The sequence below is a fragment of the Trematomus bernacchii genome, unplaced genomic scaffold (genome assembly GCF_902827165.1).
Source record: "Trematomus bernacchii unplaced genomic scaffold, fTreBer1.1, whole genome shotgun sequence".
In the NCBI taxonomy this organism is placed as follows: Eukaryota; Metazoa; Chordata; class Actinopteri; order Perciformes; family Nototheniidae; genus Trematomus; species Trematomus bernacchii.
In genome coordinates this window covers 1,341,241-1,360,310 of record NW_022987710.1, presented here as the reverse complement: position 1 = coordinate 1,360,310, position 19,070 = coordinate 1,341,241, and the positions used below count along the sequence as shown (strand labels likewise).

General features: G+C 39.3%; 1 protein-coding gene across 3 annotated transcripts in view; it reads right to left on the bottom strand.

The window, feature by feature from the left end:
* Nucleotides 1–19,070, bottom strand: part of ano1a (anoctamin 1, calcium activated chloride channel a) — a 77,395-nt gene that overhangs the window by 15,585 nt on the left and 42,740 nt on the right. For 2 of the 3 annotated variants that reach the window (XM_034140937.1, XM_034140936.1), the window contains 10 exons: nucleotides 15,078–15,142; nucleotides 14,442–14,576; nucleotides 11,412–11,572; nucleotides 8,243–8,328; nucleotides 7,119–7,130; nucleotides 4,598–4,669; nucleotides 3,224–3,298; nucleotides 2,042–2,243; nucleotides 1,146–1,257; nucleotides 919–976 (listed from right to left, as the gene is read on the bottom strand). In XM_034140937.1, the coding sequence (XP_033996828.1) occupies nucleotides 919–976; nucleotides 1,146–1,257; nucleotides 2,042–2,243; nucleotides 3,224–3,298; nucleotides 4,598–4,669; nucleotides 7,119–7,130; nucleotides 8,243–8,328; nucleotides 11,412–11,572; nucleotides 14,442–14,576; nucleotides 15,078–15,142 (978 nt within the window). The remainder of the gene's footprint in view (nucleotides 1–918; nucleotides 977–1,145; nucleotides 1,258–2,041; nucleotides 2,244–3,223; nucleotides 3,299–4,597; nucleotides 4,670–7,118; nucleotides 7,131–8,242; nucleotides 8,329–11,411; nucleotides 11,573–14,441; nucleotides 14,577–15,077; nucleotides 15,143–19,070) is intronic. The other variant, XM_034140938.1, reaches the window with a different exon arrangement.

Below are 19,070 nucleotides of genomic sequence, written 5' to 3'. Positions count from 1 at the left end.
ATTTAATAAACATTGTAAGTATTGTTCTTCATCTACACAACTCGCATGGGAAAGCACATTTCTGTCGGCAGATAAGTGACGACTTTGGTTGGCAAACTTTCTCTAATCATGTTAGCATTAACGCTAAGGCAGACTTAGCTAGCTTGATGATTCCAGCATGATTGAATCTATATTGGTTACACAAGAATTGCAAAACAGTGCAATAGTGGCAGGTCCAACCAAAAGTTACCTATCTAACTAGCCATTCATTTATATCTGTAGCTGGGCCAGCTATCTCTCTTACCGGCCAGCTACCACTACACTTTACACCCACATGAATGTGGCTTTAACCATAACAACAATTGCCATTTTGGACCACACTGGTCAAATGACCACGAGAACAGCCGTTGAATTTTCAAATTATTTCTATGAAACACACTGGAGTTTTTTCTTTTTAATCAATGCTACCTACACTGTCCTGTTGCCAAATATTTTCACTAGGCGTACTTATAATGGTCACGGACAGGTGAACCATTTCCTACTAATTTGGTAACCTCGGTTCAAAACTATACTATTATAATGCAGCGCATATATTGTTGAACATGTATCTCTTCCTTAGGAATCTATTAGGCTTATAATCTTACGCTTTTATGCCCCAAGCAGGTTAAAAAGTGATTAAAACAAATACTATAGCAGTTATTTTGAGACTGTCTGATTTGGTGACATAAATAAAATATGGACTTTTGTAAGGAAAGTTAAACAGCTTTAACACCACCTAAATTGAGAAATGAATTGTTTCATTGAACAAGGAAAGATCAATACATTTTTGTGATATAATATGGAACTGGTCAGTGTCATATATAACATCTTTCACATTTTATTGTCATGGACAGTCTTTGACAACAGGAACATGTATACATTTTGAACACGTGTATTTACCTCTTCCATTCTGTACGATCCAATAACATACAAGTAGCTTCCAGGCCGCCCAACAAGCCTGTGAACCAAACACAAGACGAGACGTGGACATCAGGTGGTTTACAATGTGGTTATGCAAACAAACTGAATTAAAGGTCAATTGAATGAATCTTTTTTAAGTAATGACTGATAGGAATTTAATAAAAATGATTCAACATAACAATTTACAAAATATAGCCATTGTTTACCTGCCCCTGAAAAAGGCCAAATAGACGATGGGCGTGAATGCATTGACAAACTTCAGGATGAAGGTTTTGAAGATGAGACGCTCTTCAAAACTCTTGTCTGTCTTTGGCACCTCTGAAATATAGGTCAAATGTTGTTTGAATATATCACAGACAAATTCATTCATCATTAGCGTTACTGAAGCCTCTGCAACTTTGATTCCAAAGAAAAAGCTGTGTTTACTTTTCTAGATCGGTTGGAATTCCCTTCATGAGCCGTACAGAGTGTGTTTTACATTTGTATGTCCATTGCAATTTCTATGCACCATTAAAGGCAACCTCATTTGTGTTTGAACACTAATACTGATTGGTTTCCTACCTGGAAACAATTTTACATTTTAGATTTCACTTGCTAAATCAGATAACACTTTCAAATAGTCATGATACATGTTTTATTTTATTTAGGTAACACAATGCTTTATAATCAGGTTGTGAGTTTTATTTGGACAAACCCCTCTTAGACTGAGTGAAACTGGAACGTTTTGGTGTTACTAATTGCTACTGAAGTAGAGATTTCTGGTGAAAGAAAGCTTATTTTGAAAAAATAACCTTTAAAGAAATGTGTTCGAAAAATCCATACATTTTACGAGGCACTACTGGTTAATAGGGTTAAACATTTAACTAACAGATATCATCATGAAACCTTCCTTATTTCCAATCTATAGACACAATAAGACACATTTGGTTAAAGTGGTTTGCTTTGAACTGAGAAGCTCAAAGAGAGCAGGTAAATGTGAAAACAAACTGCACAGACATCATTCTGAACAGCCAAGCTCGAACATCTTAACTTGTCAATCTGTAGTCAAACACAAATAAAGATTATCTTGCTTTAAATGGGTTAACAGTGAAATGTGCCTCACCCAGTTTGGTGAGCCAGCGGGCGATGGCGGCGTAGATTTCATCTAAAATGATGATGATGATGAGGTTGATGATGGCGGCTGTGGTTTTGACTGTGGCTCTGATGTTGGACCGTGCTGCGGAGTAGGTGCTCATGTGCAGCGCTGCCTTAATGCTGATCCGGTACAGGATGACCCCGAAGACCATGGCAAACGTCACGAGGATCTAAAGAGAGGAGGAGGAGGAGGAGGAAGAGAACACGCAATCTAACAATCTGCTGATAATGAGACAAAACATTCACGGGGAGGAAGGAGATATGTGAACTCTGCTGAAGTATTGAAGAGCCTGTTGGATTCACTCTCAAGTAGATATTTCTAAACAACCACTCCTTCATTTCTATTGCATTTATTTGAATCTGAACAATCAGCAGGAAGTGCATTGAAAGGTTTAAATGTATAATCATTTGACTAAATCAAAGCACAGTAAAGGGCTACACTTGTTTAAACATGCCGTTTACAGGAGTCACAAACAATATAAATAATAAGGGTGACTGCTCTGACATGCATTACTACCCACCTGAGCCTGGATGTAATACTTTAATGTGTCTGTGTCCATAGCAACAACTTCTGCTACACAACAGTCTCCTGCAATCAACCCTGACGAGTCCTGAGGGTTTGGCTCCGTTTTGGACCTTTTTGTCAAATAATTAGTATTGGCTTGAAATTCTGTTGTGGTTGCATTTTTAAAAGAAAAGCTCTCTTTCAGTTTTTTTATTTGGCTCTTCCCTTGGTGTGTGTGTCATATCCATGTTGGACACGCAGTGACCTTTGTGTTGAGTTATCCTGCCATGCTAACCATGAATGAATCAAATGAAGCAAAAGACCTGCTTAAGGGAAACTCTCGTATACTGTATGTTACTGAACTTTTGTTCAGCAGGATCATTTCCACATATTAACACCACGTTGTGATTTTTGAAGCGTAAATGCAATCGCCAGTAAAAAGCTAACGCTAGGTTATAAACAAACTACATCACAGTGTCATGGCTGCACGTCATTAATGCTAAGCTAAAGGTGGACTCGTGTAATATGATACACTTTAAATGATATTGATTTGTTTTTGTTGAGCCTTTTGTGAGTGGATTGAGGTAATACACTGACTGTGGCGGGGGGGGGGGGGGGGGGGGGGGGGGGGGGGCTGAGACTCACCATGAAGCCCATCATCAACACGGCAGTCAGGTAAGCTGGCATTCTGTCTGTACAGGTCAGCTTCACTTTCTCACTCTGAAAAAACACACACACACACACACACACACACACACACACACACACACACACACACACACACACACACACACACACACACACACACACACACACACACACACACACACACACACACACACACACACGTAGTGATGTGAAGGTCAAGTACACCGTTTTTTTTACAATATACAATGTTGTTAGAGTGTTTTATCAGCACTTTCATGCTGATGAAGCCACCATTCGATTTGATTCCTGCACTGTTCAGTGTGATCCACGTTCCCTGTCAGCTGCTGACGGACGGTGTGTGTCTTCACTCTGTGTTTGGCAGGATGTTATCTTTGACTTTTGCAAGAGAGGACCAAGTCTAATTATCCATTTCACAGAAACCATGTTTGCTGGATGACTCTGAGTAATATTATCAGACAAAGATGCAACAAAGTCATTTAAAAGTAATACAATTAAAGGAGACTTAATATTTACTGTGTTTAGTGAGCTATTTCTTATCAACTTTCTTGTCCCTGCTAGTTTATTTCAAAAGTATGGAGTCCGATCAGTCTCAGTTTAACAGTTCCACGGACAGTTCCCTGTTGAAAAGGCATTTGTGAATCTAGTGTTGAGTGGCGTCTCAAAAGGCCACACACACACAAACCGGTTCATACACACAAAGTGTATTTTATATAAATGTAACAACATTCAAATATGTATTTTGTATTTGTTGTGAATGTTTAGTATGAAAAATAACACACTTTTGAATAGATATATTTGTAGATTTATTATATATTTATTAAAAACAATAAATATTTATGCGGGGATAGGAAGTATATTTGTGCAACTTTCTTATTTATATGGATTGTTTTACAGTTATATAAAATGATTAATATTTGTGTGTCCATTGAAAACTATTTTTGTGAATAGAGACATTTGTATGTAAATCCCAAATTATTTGTTGAAACTTTTGTGTGCATTTATTTATTTTAAGTCCTATCTGACCCCATACAAAAGTGCACTTTATTCATTTCAAAAAGTTCCCAAAATGAAATGTTATGGGTTAAACTAATGGCATGCTTAAGAAAATGATGCAGTAATGTAAATGATAGTGTAGGTGTCCAAAGCAGTTAGAGTACTAAGGCACAAAGGCATACCAAGTAACAAATGATGTAACAAAATGATGTAATATTGTGAATACTACATCTTCTGATGCCGACGCTCTGAGGACAGATCTCTAAAACATGATGCCTTCTGCTTTTTAAGAAAACCTCCTCTGACTGTGCAGGTCTGCTTTACACACATAAATAACATCAAGTAAATCTACTTTACCTTGGGGCTGGATTGTTCCTGTTTCATTGTCTTTTTCATGACCCGGAACTCGTACTCGGCTCGGTTGTGGTCCTGGAATGGAAATCAGTTTGAATGTTACAGTAACTGACACGCGACCCCTGTGGGTTAGTAAGCAGTACAAAGCGATATACAGTAGAACGTGTGGAGACAGCCATGAAATGAACAGCCTGTGTGCATGAAGCAAAATGGTGTGTTTGAGTTAGATTACGGCCTTCTGTGCAAGGAAAGAGCAATGCGTGGACCCACCATGAAAGGATTAGGAGTATGTGAAACTAAATGTTAGAATAACATAAAAACAGCCAGTCCATTTTTTTTGCTAGTTTTGATGCATTTATGTTTATCCAAGCTTAATGCAATACAGCTAAGCTAACAGCTACATGTGTGCTGTATGCCATCAAAACCTACCTCTGTCAGTATGTGTCTGTGATGGACATTTGAAACTGTCCTTTCTTAATCCAGCTGTTACCACTTGATTCACAAAGCTCCATGATATGGCAAACTGAATTTTTGTTTTTATCAAATAATCCTTGCATGGTGAGGAACATCAGGTTAACATTTTATTTCCATGTAATATGCCGTCAGAAATGAATGTATATGCACCCATTTGTCACAGAGTAATACTTGTTGCATTAAGCCAAGAGGAATGAAGAGGTGCAGCGTACACAGAGGACTCTAGTGGAACCCTTGGTTGGAAAAAATTGCAAAACGTGGTTAGGCATAGTTATTGCATTGTTAAGGTTAGAACATGAGCGAAGATAGGCAAACAAAGACCCAAATGCAGACAAAAAGCAAATGTAAAGAGTGACTTCTTCAAGAATTGGATTATTAAAAGGAACAATTGCTCTTCTATCATTTCATATTCAGTAGAAATGTAATCATTTTCTTCTTAGAGTCCTCATGACCCATCATTACTGCAACTTAACCTGCATTAACAGATTTCTTGGCAACTCTTCCTCACTGTAACAAGAGCGTGTTAGCAAGCTACTATTTATACACACAGCAGTAACTTGAGTCATGTTTGGCCACCTGACAAATATAAGTCAAAAATGCACTCTCCTACCAGACCTACAGTAGCTTTTGAAGCTGAGGTGATAATAATAACAGCAAGGTTATAACTCTTTGCTGTTTCATCACTACAGTATGGGTGTTTCTCAATCTCGAGTAAAGCTGCTCCAGAGCCACTATTTCAAGCATACTACGTCATCGAGTGCCGCCGAAGGACTGTTCCAATGTCCAGCATACTTGGAAATCTACCGAGCCCGGCGTACTTCGTTTGGAGAAATTTCGAGGCTGCACATGTGTAGACTCCGCGGTCTTAAAATCCCCACAATGCTTTGCGCACGGACCAATTTCCCCAAATCTGTGGCGGAAAATGTAAGGCCTCTCATATGACGCACACCTGCACACTTGCTCGCCTGTTCCACTCTTCGTTTTCCGAATGCTAGGAAGTATTCTTGCCTCGCTTCTGAAGCAAGACGCTCAGAAGACATGTGCTACCAAGCAAGCGTACTCGCGATTGAGAAACACCCTATATATCACACCTTTCAAATTACACACTCATTACACCTCTGGAAATATAAAAGCTCTTTTTTTAATTCACAGAGTGGACTTGTTATACTGTTTTAATTGGGAACAAAAAAACAGCTATCCTGCCTATTTGATCCCCTTTTGGTCCTGTTCCAGGTTGTGGATTTTTGAGAAACATATTTCCAGGTATTTGTGAAGTTTACGGGTTTGACATACCACTGACTTCCCAGCCAACATGTCCATGTGGGCCCAATACAGGCTTAAAGTGGGCAGGAACTGTGAAAACTATATGAAGCGCACATGGGTCAAATACCATCAGTGCTATGAGCCCTACATGACTCTCTGGGCCTTTAGGAATTGTGAGAAGTAAAAGGAACAGATAGCCACTTCTTTCATTGGGCCATTACTCAACCATTTTGGTAAACCAAGGCCTCACATAATTAAACCAACCGTATCAATTCTGTTATGCCATTTGCACTTAAAGTGCTTCACAATGTTCAGATTTTATTGACCCAACAGGTTAGCCAGTTCTGTTCCTTTTTGTTTAAAAGTACAGAATGCTAAGCCTATATTTCACACCACTTGTTCAAATGCATATGATTTCACGTTGGGAGTTTGTGTGCTACTTGTGTTATGGCTCCTATGGGCCCTGTATATCTAAAAAGAAAAGCAGAGGAGCAAGGAGGAGGACAGAGAGCTATGAGTCAAATAAATGGTCCTGTCATCTCTGCTGCCGTCAGGAGACAAACAACAGCAACAACACAGTGTTGAGAGGCCACACTAACAAGAGGCTTCAGTATAAACCTCAGAGAGAAAGAGAAAAGCTGCAGTAAACCTTACACAGCAGATAAAAGAGTACAAAATGCCAAGGGAATACTCCTGAGGGAGATTGTTAGACACCTTGAGGGAGAAAATGTTAGCGTTAGCGGCTGCAGGTAGGTTAAAAAAAAGGTAAGCAAGTCGGATTCCAAACCTTATGTTCCTCCTGTCAAATACAACACACACAAACACAAAAGGAACAAATGTCAATGATACAGGACATGATACTGACAAAAACCTTTGAGAAGAAGGCTGTAGGACACTGCTTCATTTCCTTATGATTTGAAAAGATAGTGATGTGTGAGACTGTGGTGTGTGTGTGGGAACATTACAGCTGAGGGCTGACTCACGACACAGGAACACAGACTCACACCCCCACCTCTCTGTCATCCATATGATCCATGTGACTTTGCAGTGACACATCTGTATTTCTTGTCATGTTAATACAAGTGTCAGCACGAGTTGTTGTTTAAAAAGAGACTTAAATAAGTCCTGTGTTCTTAAAGGCTTTCATCTCTCCGTGCATTCTAAACACAAGGTCTTTATTGCATGTGAGCAGGCTAGCCAAAAGAAAAACCTGACAGTTATGTTGCTTATTGTTTTGCTAACACAAACATATGTCTACCTTGTGATAAGATAGCATGGTGAAATGAAACAAATAAACTGCCAAACATTTTGTAGAGAAAACTATTCAAATTAGACTTAAAATTGGACCACCAACATCTATTTTAAGTCATTTGCCTCTCGGGGCTTGCGTAGAAAACATAACTTATTATCTTAGCATTTCATTACATACAGTAACATGTTCATTAACATGTTTTAGAGGCAGTGGTGTAAAGTAACTAAGTACATTTACTCAAGTAGTGTAGTGAGTACAATTTTGACAGACTTGTGCTTTACTGGAGTATTTCAATGTTCTTCGACTCCTTGCCTTTCTACGATTCAGAGGTAAATAGTCTACTTTTACTCCACTACATTTATTTAATATTTTAGTATTCTTACACTCTGGTTCTTCTACTTTTACTTAAGAACAAGATCTGAGCACTCCTCCCACCTCTGTTTAGAGGTGCCTGTTGCCTGTAAGCTAGTTTCTGTTGCTGCTTATTTCCAGTCTTTATGCTAAGCTAACCAGTTGCTGACTATAGCCTCATATTCAGACACAAGAGTAATAACTCTCAGAAAAGAAACAAATCATAGGTTTTACCAAAATGTGAAACTATTGTTATCAAATATACTCCTGTAAAGGTATATCTTTAGACATTTGTAGCATTGTCTCACCTGCTCCTCTTCTCCGAAGCCCGTCAGGTCCCAGACATAGTTGAGCCGCATCTGTCGTCTCTTCCAGTGCTCCATGAAGAGAACCGCTACATAACCAAGCACACACAGCAATATTAACACAGGCTCAAGCAACATCTGTATACATGCCCCTTATACCATCATATATACATGACAATAAACAATGTTATGTTGATTATAATTGACATTGACAATGATTATTGTGACTAATCATCAGCTTGTATATAGTTAACCTCTATGCCTAGCTAGATAACTGTAGTGATTGCAATTCCATGAACAATGTATCTCTAGAAATCCCACATGGACTATCCTTCACTACTCTGTCTGTGGCTCTCAGTTCCAAGTCTGTTGGTTCCTAATAAACATGTACATCTTTAGAAGCTTTTCACATGTTTTCACTTAATTACAACAACAAAAAGTAATTTTGGTTCATATTAGATGAGGACTGTGTGAGTGGGATCATGATAATGAGGGAACATGTCACACAGTGCAACAGTGTGGCTCAATGATGTGTTATGGGCATCAGTGGAGCTCTATGGCACAGAGGAAGAAGCTATCAGGCTTTGATACATAATGTGGACTGGTTCTCCTGTTATGTCTTCGATAGGAGTTTCTTTTCTGTGTCCCTTGGTCCCTACAAGTCTGAAACTGCTGCTCGTTTCTGGGGTGTCCCTCAGGGATGAGTCTTTGGTCCTATATTATTTTCTCCTATGTTTTTTCTAGGTTATTATTTAGGTAAAAAATGAGAACATTTTATTTTACTGTAACGCTGATGATATTCAGGTATACATCTCTTAAGGATGATGTCCTATGATCGCTTCAGATAACATAGCTTTCATAGTTGCTCATAGTATAAGGTCATATGGTTCTTTTTTAGCTAGAAATTATTATTCACGCTTTTGTATTATCCCAGCAGGACTATGGGTGCGTTTCACTTCGGTTAAATGGATTCCTTGCGTCCCTCACTTGCGTAGTTTCCCTGCGACTAGTCCCTCCCACCAGGGAAGCATGGAGAGACGCAAGGAAACCACGAGAAGCAGGGAAATGAGTTTTAAGAGCAATGGGACGTCGTTTCCTCCGGAGCGTCACGTGAAGCGACGTCCGTTTGTGATGACGCCGCCCAGCTGATCGTCTGGCAGCAGCCAGATCAGTGCATGCGCTGCATCGTCCAATCAGTGAGTGATACACAGTAAGGGGGGTGGGGCGGTGTATGAGGATTTCACCGGACGATGGTCTGGTAGTTCCTCGATTATCGCTCCTCCGTTATCGCTCCTCGCTCCTCGCTCCTCGCTCCTCGATCCTCGGTCCTCCGGCACAAATAAGGCCACTGGGACGCTACTCAAGATGGCGCAGACAAATCAACTTCCGGTGATACCGAGACCGAGGAGCGAGGAAATGAAAAATAAGAGAAGTGAAACGCACCCTATGTCTCCCTTTTGATCTGCCACAGTCAATTGTCTCTGAACCTTCTGCTAATGGTCCTGAATACTTCTGCACATGGCAATGATAACACCTACCAGCAGGGAAACCCAGATCAAACCCAATGTATCTCCTTATTACATTGTCTAATATTGTCATTTATTTGAAGGTACCTGTTTAACATTTAGAGCCTTTTTTTAAAAGCAGCTGAAGACCCACTTAAAGCTAGCCTTTCTTCTCACCTCATGTGTTTTTATGGTTAATCATTGTGTTGTCATGAAGAAATGTGTGATATTGTTTCATTTAGGGTGCTTTACTAAACAAACTTTACTTACAGAACTTACAATACTTGTTAGTTGAAACAGTAATTGTTGGATCGGATATTGTCATGTTATTAGTTGACAAGAAGGCAACACACATTTGTGTTTTGTGTTTCATTTTCCCACATGGACACACATGTTGCTATTTTGGCTCCTGCAATGATTTCCCACAAGGAGCAGTGCGTACAGGTTCATGATATTCTGCTTTATCAGGGCTACAGAACATGAACCCAGATGGCAGACAGGCTGTGACTCTGTCAGACACCAGCTCCAGAACCTCTCTGGTCTGACGCCCTGCTGCTGCTCGCAGATGGCAGCGTGGATTGGCAGGACATCAGAGGAGCGGCTCTTTGTTTACTCAAGAGTTACTCTGCAGATTCCTATTGTACAGTCTATGTGCGCCTGAGGGGCAGTAATCACATTTTCTAAACTGAATGGATTAAACCGTATTGTCTATAAAGTTAAACGGTTGAACTAGCAACTTACTTGGCAACTTAGCAACTACTTTGCTGAACAGGTTGTGTTTGAAATTCTACTCATCTACAGTGGCCTTTTTCGAAATACACTTGAGGTGTTCTCTTGAAGTACTCATTAGCATAAAACTGAAGGGTAATAATTAATTGCAGTTTCAGCAAATATAGTGATCCAACTGTAGACGGTAAGACAAATCATGCACTGACCAATGGTCAAATATATTGTGTAAAACTAATAGCTCGTCATCCCTCTTAGACACATTCATTTTCCCTATTTAACACCATTTACTGCCATGTTTTGGTCAGTGGTACCTTTAGTAACCCTGATCATTGTGGGCATATCACGCTTCTTCATTGAATTGATATGAATTTTAATTCAAAAACTGCACTCAATGTTGCACACTTTTGTATATAGAATGTATCTTTATTATGCAGTTTTTGTAGTAGATTTATCTATTATGGATTACTCTAATGTATTTAGTATTTTATTTATATTGTGTATATTTTAAATAATCTATATATATATTTTGTGCTGATGATGTGTATTTATTTAGTGTTTATGATTATCTTATTCTACTTGGATTTTATTCTAATACTAATGTGTATTGGATGAATTAAGTATACATTATCTAGTCTAATTTAATCTAAGTTTCCTTTTTCACTTTGGCTGTTAAAGTCTTTTGTGCAACGGTTTAATTGACCTTAGGAGATTCCTCAAGTATAAGACCAAAATAAGGACAAAACTTCAAATACTTAAGGGAAAGTTTTAAGCAAACCTTAAGAATTGTGTTTTGAGCATCTAAACCTTTTTAGAAACATGGAAACTTGAAGTCAGACCTTGGAATTTATTTTAATTTAAGATGTTTTGTGCAACTGGCTGCTGGTTTTTATTGGACTCTTTGGATGCGGTTGGTATGATTGGATGTGAAGGGTCCTTACCCCAGAGGGCCATGAAGATGGAGAAGAAGACGGTGGCGGGGTTATCGAAGAGGTGGCTGGCCCGGGCCGTCCCGCAGGCGGTCACCAGCTTCCAGTAGCTGCAGGCGCGGTCGCACAGCGGACACATGGTGATGTTGTTCCTGGGATCACAGATCTCCATACTGACGGATGGACACAAGAAGACCAATTAATCAAAGGCAAAGCGGTCCACTTTCCTCAATCCCTCAAATGGTCCCATTCATTTAATTGAAAGCGATTGATTATTGGTTTGAATCTAAAACATATCGTATAATAATATCACGTTGACAGATATGAGGTTTATGATAATCACAAATCTAGCTGAAACACAAATAAGCGTTTTAGTCCAGGGTTTATGAGCGTAATGAGCTTACTTTACCAAACAAAAGACACCAAATGTGCTGAAAATTAAATTAATTAAATCTTAACTCTCGCAGAATTAATGAAAGACTTGAATATTTTACCCTGTATACCAATTGATTAACGATCATAAAATGTGTTCTCTAAGGAGATGGAAAAATGATGTTGGAGAGGGATCAGAACAAGAGTTTAGATTCAGGTTACATTGCAAAGAACAAAATACATTTTACAACTAAAATGCTTCTTTTTTTGTTTCTAAAGCAGCAGTTTCAAAACCAGTGCCAGCCAACAGCCATATCTGTACAGAAATATGGATATTTAATTTATATACTCTGACAATGGGTGAGCGTTTCCCGAGGAGAGGTCACAAATCAATCACAGGGCTGACACTCTCTGTACAGAGACTGACAGCCATCACCCTCACATTCACACCTTCACTCCCATTAACCCGAGGTGTATGGGGAACACATGCTAAAACCCTGCAGAAAGGCCTCAACTGCCCTTTATGGAGTCAATTATATATGTATTGATCATCTTTCAACTTAGAATGAAACAGTTAATGTAAATGTCATCATGTTTCCGTAATGCACTGTGAACACTAACCTGATCAATCTTGCGGCACCTCGAGGTCACCCACTTTGTGAACCATTTTGTTTAAATATATTCTCTTATTTACAGTATGTCTGTTAAAGGTGGGGTAGGTAAGTTTGAGAAACCGGCTCGAGTGCGCTAGAATTTGAAAATACACAACCGGAGAAAATCTGCCACTTCCTTACAGAGCCCCTCCTCCAACACACACGAACGCGCACATGACCAATGAGGGCACGAGATAAGTTTGTGCACAGATGGAAGGCTGACAGGCAGGTAGGCCATCCAGTTACTTTAGCCGGGCCGGCTAAAATGATTGGTCGTGCTTTTTACAGTACTACGGCTTCCACAGATGACATTCTTTTATGGATTTTTTGTCAAAGCACTTAAGATATTCATTGCTATCGGGATGTTAAGAGCATTCCATGGAATATAACAAAAACTGTATCACGAGCCGGTTTCTCAAACTTGCCTACCCCACCTTTAAGGTTCTGGATTATGAGAGCGATTGTGAAAATGTATCCACCTTTGATAGCATTTCCTAATATCCAGATAAGCCTACAACTACAGTACGCTGCTTCAGGGGCTGTGATTAGTGATTGCAAATTGTAAATAAATAAGAAATCATTAAATCCATGTAAATGGCAGAGGTTGGGATATTGCACAAGTATAATTGTTAAAACCCAAATCTATTGTTTAGTATATGTGATTACATTTGAAATGTAGTCCTTCATCACTGCCCATTATTGCCTCATTTAACATACTTTATCCTCATGTTCCTAAACAAGAATTGATACGGTGCAAATGTAAAGTGTGTAATGATGCGGTGTTGCAATAAACCCAAAGCTTCAAAGTGTGTTTATGTAACCAGGTGGAGTCAGGGTGTGGGCTAATCCTGCCGTCTACCATCAGGCTGCACAGTGGAAGAGACCTCCTTTATTCTATTGGGTCTGATGTGGAGTTTCTAAACCAATAGTTGTTAAAAGTGTGTTTTTTTCACAATGTGCTAAAGAGGCCAAACACAAGTTAGTTATATTCAGTTTCTGCATATTATAAAACAATACTACACTAGATTCACGTACAATGCTAACCGTTTTACTTATACTGTACCGCCAACAGGTGAAGCAACTTTGCTTACTTGTTTTAGGAAAATGCTGTATAGCATTTTGCACTCAATAATAAGCTCACTTTCCTTTTTTCAGCAAAACGAACTTAGTTTGAACTCCATGTGGAGCAGTGGTTAGCATCTCCTTTTACACTGGCATAGTATTTTAATAACATTTAGCTAGCTTGCCATTTGGAGAGCCAGCCAGTCAATAAATAAAACCTTTAGGAGTAAATACAACTTTAACAACGACATGAGAAATCATTTTGGATATGTACCTTAATGTAGTGTCTCATTTTATTTTTGTTTTTATTTCAGAGCTGGGTATGAACAATCAACACTTTTTGGTGGCTTCTGAAAGGCGTCCATAGCACCAAGTATCGCCTTCCATCTGAAAGATGTCATCAAATGTTCTATTTATAAGTTCCCAGTCTGGTTACAACAGAGTGTGGCTGGTATTTGTTCACCTTGTGAGTCAACATGGCAACATGTGCTCCTACTCCCCTTTTTGGTCAATCTAAATCTCTGTGCAATAAGAAACATTATTTATTTTAATTTGTTTTAACATTGTGACATAATCTGCACTCTTTGAGTTACCTCCTTGTGTCTATCCATGTCTTTAACCTTATTAACTAAGATTTAGGAAATATTTTAACATTTGAGCTTTCTGGCTTCTTTTGCAAATACATTCTCTACAAAAGAAAAACATGATTATAAAGATTCATACAGTAGTAGAAATTTGATCACAACACCCATCCTACCTTAAAAAATGATTGAGTAGGCATGAAAAGCAACTCTGTATTGAAAATCCTGCTGAGTGTGTGTGTGTGTGTGTGTGTGTGTGTGTGTGTGTGTGTGTGTGTGTGTGTGTGTGTGTGTGTGTGTGTGTGTGTGTGTGTGTGTGTGTGTGTGTGTGTGTGTGTGTGTGTGTGTGTGTGTGTGTGTGTGTGTGTGTGTACCTCGGTATGTTATCATCGACAGTGGCACAGCCGTAGAGGAACACGATGACTCCGACGATGGCTGCAGGGATCAGCATCTGTGTGTAGACTCCTAACCAGGCGAAATATAGTCCCACCTTCTCCCCAAAATACTTCCTGTGGAAGGACACACCATAGGTGAAATATCCTACATTACAACATGAATACATCACTGTCCATAACCATAACCCCTTCACAAATGAGATCATGATAGACATTATCACGGATGTTCCATTTTTTATAAATAATAAAGCAGGAAACATCCCATCCTGCTGTCTTTAGTTGTTGTAAATATTTTTGACATCCTCTACCAACTGCATTCATCTCTCAAACCAGTTCATCCTACGCTGACATGACAGTCTTTAAAAGACATGATTAAAGTCCCTAAGCAGAGTGAGCTGCTCAGATTCAGTCTTTTTCCTGGAGAGCTCTGCGCTCAGCCCTGACTGTGAGAGAGCTTCAGCGGAGCTTCGATCTGATTCAGAGTCTTCCTCCGTCCTTCCTGCCCGCAGGCGGCTGGAGGCAGTTCATGCAGCTGTGAAAGCAATACATATAATTCCTGCAAATGTGTCTGTAATTCCTCTGATGTGTGACAAAGCTCATTGCTATTGATCTGACCTTATGAGTCCGATGGGCTGGTACTTGTAGAAGACGCTGTAGCTGGCCCACTCCTCGTAAAGCAGCTGGGAAGAGAAGAGTCAATCATTACTGTAATAACGTTCATATTCAATTATATATTACCGGCCATTATCTGAACAATTTTATATATATCACACTTGAGCAAGTTGGCTGTTGAAAGCTAACAAAATACTTCCTCCATATTTACTGGTTGCAAAACAGTGTCCCTCTCATTTATTTTTCAAAGCATTTAAGAAGAACGGAGAGTACCTGGTAATTATTATTTATAAAATGTCACCAATAAGTGGAGAATATCCATGATTTCCCAAAGCCCATAGTGACAACTTTAAACGTCCTGCTTTCCCCGACTAAACTACAGTATGTAGATATCTCTTTTCATGAACAATAACTTGGGGCTGTATTCATCCTAGTTCAGGTGACTTTATTTTGAGCGGCTATGATGTTAGCACAGCCATACAGAACTCAATTCAGAATACAGTCTTTTTCAAAGTTTCTTTTTTTTTGATAACAGACCTGAAAAAGCATGACGAGGTTAAAAAAAAATCCAGCACCTTTATATAGTTATTTCTGCATAGTTTTGATCCGTTTATTGCAAACGAAAACATCTCTTTTTGGGTTTCATACTGCTGTAAACCAGATAAATAAAAATCAATACCAGAAATGTATTTAAGAAGAATAGAATTGTGATTGGATGGATGACGTGATTCCATTGACTGTTTTTGAAATGATGTAATCAGTGGTGTGGAAATTTAAATGATGGTGAATATACTAAACAAATTCATCATCCCACTATTTATTGCTTCGTCAGATATGATTCGCCCGCTGGCTTTACCTTGAAGATGTATTATACTCTATGTGTATCACAGCAAGGAGCACTAATGATATACATTAAAATGTAATCATATTTGCATATTTCATACAAATCCACTGATGCAGCATATTCATAGTAACATATGCTTCTCAGGCAGCAGTGCCGAGCTGCACACTGAGACCTCCTCAGTTATCTGCTCACACATCCAAAGGAGCTGCTGCGTGACAACAAAAATCGATTGTAATCAAAAACAAACCTGCAGGCTGAAACCTGAAACCATTAACTTCAACAGAGACCATATTCCAACCCAACAGGGACTTCTGTCATGTTGCTAATGTGAAGCAAACTTTGGACCAGCAGACATTCTCACCACAGGTAACATCAAGGACATTTACAATGCAATGCTAGGTATTATTGGATTGCATTCATTAGCATTAATAACTGCTTAGAGCACATGCTGCTGTTATTTGAAAAAAGTATTGCACTTATAAATCAAGGTGACTCAGATGAGCTTTTAAATGTTTAATTTAAAGCATCTCTTATCTGGATCATGGACACTGTTCAAGACTGAAAATCTCTCTAAAAGATTGAATTTTGAGGACATGTCGATCCCCCAGTGGAAATGCTGAGGCTGTGGCTCAGTGGATAGAGTGCTGGACTTTGAATCAGGGGGTAGCAAGTTTGAGTCCCACTGCAGTCAGCATGTCGTTGTGTCCCTGAGACACCCAGGGTGCTCCTGTGGGGATTGTCCTCAGTACTGAATGTCTGTAAGTCGCTTCGGATAAAAGCGTCTAACAAATGACATGTAATGGAAATGCTCCTACAGTCTAGTCCAAACTAGTATAGTTTAATCGAGATGTTAACCTCCTAAGCAACTTGCTTTAGTTACAACAAATGGTTGTACTGTATAGGTTGTGTTTCTTGGAAAGCCTCAGATAAATCTTTATTCATTAAAGTTTGGAGAACCTGCGTTTTTAATTTTGTAATTGGTGGTTCAATGGATTCAGACCATTACTAAAGACACTCTTATCAGGGACCATGTGAGCCATATCAATCCGCAGAAAGAAGTCTGATCAGTTTAATGTTAGGGTTTCTCTATCAGAAAACACTTTGTAATCGTGTTGTAAGGGGGAGACAGAGGAGAAGGGCTCTGGCAGTGTTTAAAGACTAAATAATGTAGAAGAAAAGGTGAACAGACGTGGACAGATTCAGAAAACCTTGATCAGAGCTGCTGTCACTTTGAGTTACGTTGCTGTCACCTCAGTTCCAGCCGTAGGTCTGCAGTGGAACAGACCATTTGTTGGTGATAATTGTAATTGTTAATTCAATAACATTTTAAAATCAACATTGTCAGCCAAATCCAGAACACTGGATTTAACTGACTGTCAGTGGGCTGACACAAATGTCAGCCCACTGCTCCTAGTACTAGGATGGGTGAAATGCAGAGACCAAATGTCACAGTGTGTGCAGTGTGCATGTATGTGTGACCATCAGAGAAGGTTTCATCCTCCGATTCTATTCTATAATTCTATCAAATCATTGATTTATTTAATAAGTAGTGAAGGAGCCAATTAGCGATCTGGGTATAAAGGTAGGAACCAATGTTTGTTGATTCAAGTTACGCCGGATGGCCAAAGCTGTTTTTGACCACACACCTGAGCACACACACAAAAACACGGTATACACGTACAATCGCTGAGGTAAAGTTGGCTGTCGAAGTTATTCTGTTTCTAAGTGTCATTTTTTTTACGGTGAGGGAGTCGGATGGAAATGAATAGATAGCATGAATGGAAAATAAATGGAATGAGTGTCCAATTTGAAACTTTAGTATCTGACTTTATATTCATCTAACAAGCAAAAGTTTGCGTCATTCACGTAAACCAAGTAGCACCTCAGTGGATACTCATATCCACCTGAACAGCAAATGATTCTGTAAATGGTCAATTCAAGCTACATTTTCCCCATTTTTGGTTTTAGTATAGTTAAGTTTGGGGAATTAGGTTACAGTAAAATCACACTGTCCATATAAGCACATTATTATTTATTGTATTAATAATTTAAGTCAAATAGGATTCACAACGTTGTGTGATTAGTGTGTTCTAAAATATCGGACCAAATGCTCATGATTAATAAAACAACACTGAAACATGTGTATGTGTTTGTACTGTATGTGTGTTTGTGTGTGTGTCCCAGTGTCATTTATATGCAAATCTCTTTATGTACAGTATAATAGGGCCTTTACAGTGATTATCAAACAGCGTACTGAGTGTGTGCTGTGATCCTACTACTCTGAGGCAATAAATCACAGCTTTTTCACACACAATCACTCTCCATTCGCAGGCAGAGCAGCAAATGAAGGCTTTTAATCACAGCAGGAGCCTTCACAGATCACTGAGACTCAACAACTCATTCCTACATCCGAGGAACCCATTTCCTAAAAACACTATAAAAGTACGCTGATGTGGAGGCACTTGAAAGCACCGTGCTAGAGCTTTTCTGATGCTCGAGAACAACAGAGGGGAATTCTTAGGCTGTTGCCGTAGTGACACAGCCTACAGTATAATTATGGAGAGTGTTAGCAGAGGAGGAGATGACTTCAGACGCAGCGTGAGCTCTGGTTTTCTTTTTATTGCCCGGGTGATTTTATTATTGTACAGTGGGAGCAAGGCTCAGAATGGTACACATGCTGTACTGTTAGCACTATGGTCTGTCAGTTAAATTATCTATTTTTTTAGAAGCCTGTATCCGGGGTAATAAAACTGAAAGCAGTCCTGATTGGCAGGGAAAGGAATCAACTTTTTTATTAATACCGTGTCCTGATTGGTGGGAAACGGTTGCAGGATATAAGAAAAGTTTTCAGACGACTCTACCATCGTGGGCTGCATCAAGAGGGATCAGGAGGCTGAGTACAGGAGTGTGTGTGAACTAAACCACCTGCAACTCAACGTCACAAAAACCAAGGAGTTGGTGGTGGATTTTAGGAAACAGAAGACCCTCCCGACCCCAGTCACCATCAATGGAACAGAGGTAGAAATCGTGGATCACTACAAGTACCTGGGCGTCTATATACACAATAAGTTGGACTGGACTAAAAAACACAGACGCAGTGTGCAAGAAAGGTCAGAGTAATTTGTATTTCATAAGGAGACTCAGATCTTTCA